General features: G+C 34.6%; 1 protein-coding gene across 1 annotated transcript; it reads left to right on the top strand.

The window, feature by feature from the left end:
* Positions 1–325: 325 nt before the first annotated feature.
* Positions 326–5355, top strand: LOC111376708 (la-related protein 1C-like). Its single transcript, XM_022999681.1, has 7 exons — positions 326–1125; positions 1615–2140; positions 2214–2361; positions 2474–2564; positions 3600–3671; positions 4497–4768; positions 4867–5355. Exons 1-6 carry the CDS (start codon positions 631–633, stop codon positions 4728–4730), a joined length of 1566 nt encoding a protein of 521 aa, XP_022855449.1. The 5' UTR covers positions 326–630; the 3' UTR covers positions 4731–4768; positions 4867–5355.
* The last annotated feature ends 1154 nt before the right edge of the window (positions 5356–6509 follow it).

The raw sequence follows: 6509 nt of genomic DNA, 5'->3' as shown, positions 1-6509 counted from the left end.
CCACAAGTTCTAATAACAAATTAAATAAATTTCTTTATTAATATTTATGTTAAAATAGATAATTCGATTCATGAGTTAATGTTTTCTTAACAAGTAATAACTATGTAGAATTCAACAAATTCGTCTTGAATTAGTAAAATATAGTAATATTGAACTTGTTTTAGTTTCATTAGAATTATAATACAACATTAATTATTTTCGCACGTTAATATTTCCTAATGAAATCTGATTAGGGCTTTTAAAAAAATAGAGTCATTCGCTAACAGGGACACAACCGGTATTTAAAGGTCTTAATAAGGGCTTTTTAGATAACAGGTGCCCAACACGAACAGAGACAGAATACAAGCATAAATTTATAGAGAGAGAGAGAAACAAAAGAGAGAGAGAGGGGAATTTGATCGACGGCCGAAGGCCAGAAACCCTATTTCTCTTTGTCGATGAGGACTAGGAATCAGTATTTCTTATTTAATTAATTTCCTGATATTAATATTCACTGATTGTGTTGAATGTTTTCACACATTGGTGTTTATACGCGAATTTATTGGTTTAATTAATTGAATATTTATAGAGTGGATTCTCTTGATACCGTGTGGAATTTTGTTTTTCCGGCGTTTTGATTTTGGAATTATTATGTCGGCTGATTCTCTTAACGATGATAACTCGCCACGGTCGAAGGCTACAACAGATGCCAATTCCGGCGGCGCCGTAAATATTCCAGAGTCACGTAGGGGGAGTCTGACTTCTCCGTGGGCATCCGTTGTTCGTGGAGATTCCGAACCTATCTCGACCCCTGCCGGCACTATAGTTGCTGCCGATATTCCTCATTCTTCATTGTCGCCGCAGCCTATTTCCGCCGCCATAGAGCTGGAGTCCGCGTCTGAGAAGGTTTCAACGGGGAATTTGGGCCCGGAGACCAAGCTCGAGAGCTCTGATACTGACAACGACGGCAATGCAGGCAGCCCGAAGAGACCCGCTTGGAAAAAGCCCGTAAACGGTGTGGTTGATCCGGGGTCTATTATGGGCGGTGCTGTCTCCTGGCCCGCGCTCTCTGAATCTGTTCGTCCTGTTCCGAGATCATCGGAATCCTCGAAACCCTTTTCCGACGGGTCACCATCTTCTTTTCAGGTTCAATTTATAATAATACTTAATCTTCATTTTTATCTTGCACTTAGAGTTACAAGTGGAAAAATATATTTATATGGAATTATTCTGTTTCTTATTTAATCTTCTATTTATTATTATTTTTTTAAAAAAAATTTTTGGTACTTAAGAATTATGTGGAAAAATATATTCATATGAAAATATTTGGTTCGTATTCAATATAATGTTTCGGATTGTGTGTGCATTGTTGCATATTTTTAATTAAAGGTGAAAAGTTGATTTTTTTATGTAAAGGTGAATATATGGATTTGTTATTTCCATAAACACAAATTTAGTGATTGAAAAAGTGTTAATTCTCATACTCTGTGAATTCATTCTTTTCAAATATAGGCACAATTCCCTTCCCTGGCCCACTCCCTCCTTTTCTTTTTAATGTTTCTTAGGGATCATCTTGGACAAATTCATTCTGATAAAGGTGTAAAGATTGAATCTTTTGGTTTGATGATTTTTCAGAGACGAGCAAATGGCCAGGCTAAACCAAATGTTACTGCAAACCATACAATGCCGACCAGACAAAGGCCAATGGGACATCGAGGCAGAGGTGGTGGTATGTCTCCTAGGAATGGACCATCTCAACCTGGTTTTAGTTCCCTTATGCCCACAATGCCACCCCCTGTTCGGCCACCATACATTCGATTTGAGATGCCTTATGCGACTGTGGTACCATCTGTAATGGATACTTCTGTTAGAGGCATGAGGCCAATGGGTGGAGTCCGAGGCTCTCAATCACATACCAGCATTGACCATTCTCTGCACAGGAATAACTCAAGGAGGGATAATTTTGGACAACGCGGCCACAGTGATGGGCCACATTATAACAATCATGGAGGCAGGCGTGATCAAGATCGTAGAGATGGTCGTCTTCCCCATCAATATATTCGTCCTCCCACAGGGTTTTTGCCACCACCAACACCCCCTGGCAATGCCACGCTCATTAGGCATCCACCCATGACCGCTTTTGCAGACTCTGTGGGTTTTGGTAAGTCCGCTGCTCAATATATCTATATGATTCAACAATTTGGCTGTGTTAACATCATTTTGTCGCCTTTCAGATATGGCACCTCAAGCAATCTACTATCCAACACTGCCTCTGGGGTCCTTTACGACTATGCCGCTTGGTCCACCTCCACCACCACCTCCACCACCTATGCCCACCACTCTGCCCACTTTGATTATTCAGCAAATAGACTACTATTTCAGGTATTTGTCATTGTAGACTATGTTCCGGCAGATGCTTTGTCCCTTTATTATTTTACTTCATTTTATGCCTTTATGAAACTTTGTTGTTGAAGTACTTGTTCATTATTGCTAGTGATGCTAATTTGGAAAGAGATTATTTTTTGAGGGGAAAAATGGACGCGGAGGGCTGGGTGTCGATTTCTTTAATAGCTACCTTCCGTCGAGTAAGTTGCAGTTGGATTTTCATTTGCATAATTTATGTTATCTAATCAATTTTATTTAGGGATCTTTTGATATGTTGATTATCTATATATTTGCTTTGTGATAATGAATAATGCATAATTCAGTCAAACCCAATTTGTATTACAAATACACATTCCATTAGATTTTATCTGAGATTTTCTTCTTCTGCTATGATGAATGTCATCATGTGAGTAATAATTAAAACCTCATAAATCTAATTTTTCTAAGCTTGTATAATTTTGTACGGCTTCAAATTCTAAGCTTGTATAATTATGTGCAACCTTTTTGAAGTCAATGATCCCTATAAGCTTGATAACACAAATTAGGTTTACCAAATACTTGGCCAATGCAAATTGGTGATAATTGTGTTTATTTGATGTCACTGAATCTTGTATCAGATTTGGCATATAAAATTGGATAAGAAATCATCATGTGTTTCCTGTTTATTTCCTTCTCTAATGATGTAGAAATATCCCTGCCTTACAACTCATTTTAGTTCTGCTCATGGGCTTCCATAAGGATATTTCAAGAAGATAACTTCTAAGTAGAGATCCACTTGTAAAGTATCTCCTAAAGAGAGAGAGAGAGAGAGCGTTTCTCATCAATTTTGAAATCCATATAAATTTTTTATTTCTATGTTATTTTATTAACGTTTGAAAGGTTTATTTATTGAAATTTGTTTGGCTCTTAGCTATATAAACTCTTGAAAACAATTGTAAGAATCAAAAGAATTTGATGGTAACATAATGAATGTCTTGGAGTATTTTGTCTTCCTTAATGATGCTGGAAAATAATGATACGTCCAAAAGCCTTCTTTTATTAAAACCCCATACCTCAGAGAGGAAGCTAAATTTTGTCCTCTCTTATTTGCATAGGAAAGCTAGTAATATCTTTAGGGTGACTTTTCTTAGATTCTCTTTTCATAGTACTATGAGTTTATTTATACTTGGTTTTTTTTACCTGTGCGAGTAAGTTCAATGCACAGATGAATGTTACTTTATGTTATGATTTTGCAGGTGCAGAAATTAACCGACAATATTCAGATAATCTTGGATTCTTTGAGAGCTTCATCAGTTGTGGAAGTTCAGGTAGCTTTTTATGAAATAGCGCAATCTGTTTTTATTGTACTCTATCCGCAACTGAACGTTCTGTTTTTAATCGGCGCTGCAATTTAGAAGAAACCTTTGATCTATATAACTAAGTCATATTAGCTTCTGTGTCCACTTTAGTTTCTGTAGAGTGTAGACTATAGTCTAGGGCCACCACATCTGGTGACACCCAAGAAACCAGCACTTGGACATAACCAAGACCCAAAACCACGAAAACCTTGAAAAAGAAAAATTAAATACAAAACTTCCAGCAGTTGGATCATCAAATAGCCACCAATGCTGCCTGCTGTTTTTAGGTAAAAAACCACAAAAAAGTTGTATATCATCTCCTCAATTCCATGGACCTTATGTTTCAAAATTATATTGTATATAATAATAGTAATTTATTTGGTTATTTCAACCTTCAGTTCGACTGCTGTCTGATCCCCAGTTGAACTGTTTCTCCCTTGCATTTTACCTTTGTCGATGGCTGGGTTATATTTAAAAAAACATTGCTTTTAATTCTTTTGGCTTATTGAAGGATCATTTGGGAAATTGAAATTAATTATGGACATCCAGTGAAGGAAATGAGATGGATAGACAGAGGGAATACTATTTTAAAAAATCTAATGTTTCTGCGACGTGGTTGAACATCCTGTGTGTTTGATTAAAAATTGCGTAATCATGAAGGATAACCGAAGTTAATTCTGCTGTATGCTATTTCCTAAATTCATCTCTTGTGCATCTCTGTTGATTATGGAAATTGAATAAAGTTATTACGGCTTGTTTTTTCATCTATTTGTTGTTGTTCTATTTATTTTCTAGGGTGACAAGATAAGGAAGCGTCATGAGTGGAAGAAATGGTTACAAACTCCTAGTCAAGTTGACACTGATTCTGGCTCAGAAGCATCAGCTGAAAAGCTCATGGCTACATCGTTGCAGAAGGTCTCATTGAATGATGCATCGACCAATGTTAATACCAGTGTTAAGGATTTGGCTGGCCAATCCATGTTGGCTGGCGGAGAGGATACAAAAGACATTAGTTCAATCAACATATGACAAATTATTCTACAAAGAAAGTTTGCGTCTTAGTTAAGGTTGTTATGTTTTTTCATAGATTTAAAGGACGATGTCTACAATGTGAGGAAAATATTCTTTTACTTGTCTGACGACCTTGTATTTTTCAAATTTACAGGGATGGCTGGAGAAGAGTACTTATCAGAAGTAGGAGAAATTCAAGAATTTCAGAGCTTACATCGACTTTTTATTACAATTTAGACGAGTGGTTTGTTTTCCAACTAATGATGGACTAGTCGATTGTGGATGCCTTTATGGAGAAAGATTTTGCGTTGACCAAGAAAAAAAATACAGCAATACCTTGCGTTTTGTGTTATACATGCCATGTGCTCTTGCTCATTTTGATAAGTTCTCCAATTTTCAGGGTTTTTTTTTAAATGACTTTGCTATATATATGGTGATAGTACATGCACATCAGAATGTCCATAATGTCGTCCACCCCTCTAGAGGAGGATCCACTTTGAATAAAATATAATTTATTCAAAGTGGATTTCCCTCAATATGAGGGGAATGGACGCAAACATTATGTACAAGTAACATATTCCATATGTATATAAGTATTTTGTATACAAGACTATTGTATTGGGTTTTGTTGCATTTTATTAAATTCTAGTCTATAGGATAGCTTTGTCTTGCAATGTGCTTGAAATTGTTCTTTCACAATTAACAATGTTTGTCCGGAAATATTGACTAGTAATGTGGCTTGGGCGAGATCGCGTTGGACAAAGTTCAGGCCTGTTTCTTTACCTTTGTTCAAAGTCGTCTTTGTTCAAACAAAAGAAAGTACTAACAATTGGTACAGAAGTTTGTTACATTTTATGAAACTACTTAAAGTTGAACGTGCATTGCATGTTATTTTAAAATACTTTATAAGTTATGTAAAAGTAATATTTGATACCAATTTGTTTGAGGATTCGATAAGTTTAAATGAATTAAAGAAAATAAAATTTAGCGTAGAAATTTAAGAGAAGAAAATTGAATTCAAATTGTACTTTCAAGCCTCAATTTCTATGATTCAAATTTTTTATAATGATGAAATACTATAAATGAACAATCTTTTTATGTTACATTTGACATATAAAAATTAATTGTTAATACATAAATTTAAACAATCATTAAAATTTTCAAATACATGAATATGAATAAATTCATCTATAATAACTTTAGATTCATGTAATTCAAGATTCATAAATGAAAATTCATTGAATCTAGATTAATGTGAATGATAATTAATTGAGAATTGATAGCACAAATTTCATAAATGACAATAATTTTGTAGTATTTATATATCAAAAAATGAAAAATAATGTATTATTGAAATAATTGAATTGCAGGAGAGTTAAAATTGTCCGAAAATTATTCTCCCTAGATCTAATATTTTAATATAATTATAGATAAAATGTCTTGCTCACATCTTTTAACTATTCCTCGTATAGTTAATAGAGGTTTTTTTTCTTTTTTTAAGCCATCCAAACAATCCAATCTACATTTTTTTTTTCTCACTATGGAATTTTCAACTTCATCCCAAACAAAATAAGTAGGTTAGGTGACAGTCTTCCATATAGTCAAACAAAACATCAAAAAATAGAATCCCAAATCCGACAAATGTTATCCAGCGGGAGTCAATGTGACATTCCTTCATTAGTAATAAATGTTGAGAATTAACAATAAAATAGTACACCTATCTTCTCTAATACTCTTTCTCTCTTTTACAAGGTTGATCTGCGTACTAACTCCTCAAATCAACAATAATTAGACTTC

Source organism: Olea europaea, unplaced genomic scaffold (assembly GCF_002742605.1).
Source record: "Olea europaea var. sylvestris unplaced genomic scaffold, O_europaea_v1 scaffold1553, whole genome shotgun sequence".
In the NCBI taxonomy this organism is placed as follows: Eukaryota; Viridiplantae; Streptophyta; class Magnoliopsida; order Lamiales; family Oleaceae; genus Olea; species Olea europaea.
Note: the sequence above shows the minus strand (reverse complement) of the source record. Positions and strands in the feature narration are given on the sequence as shown.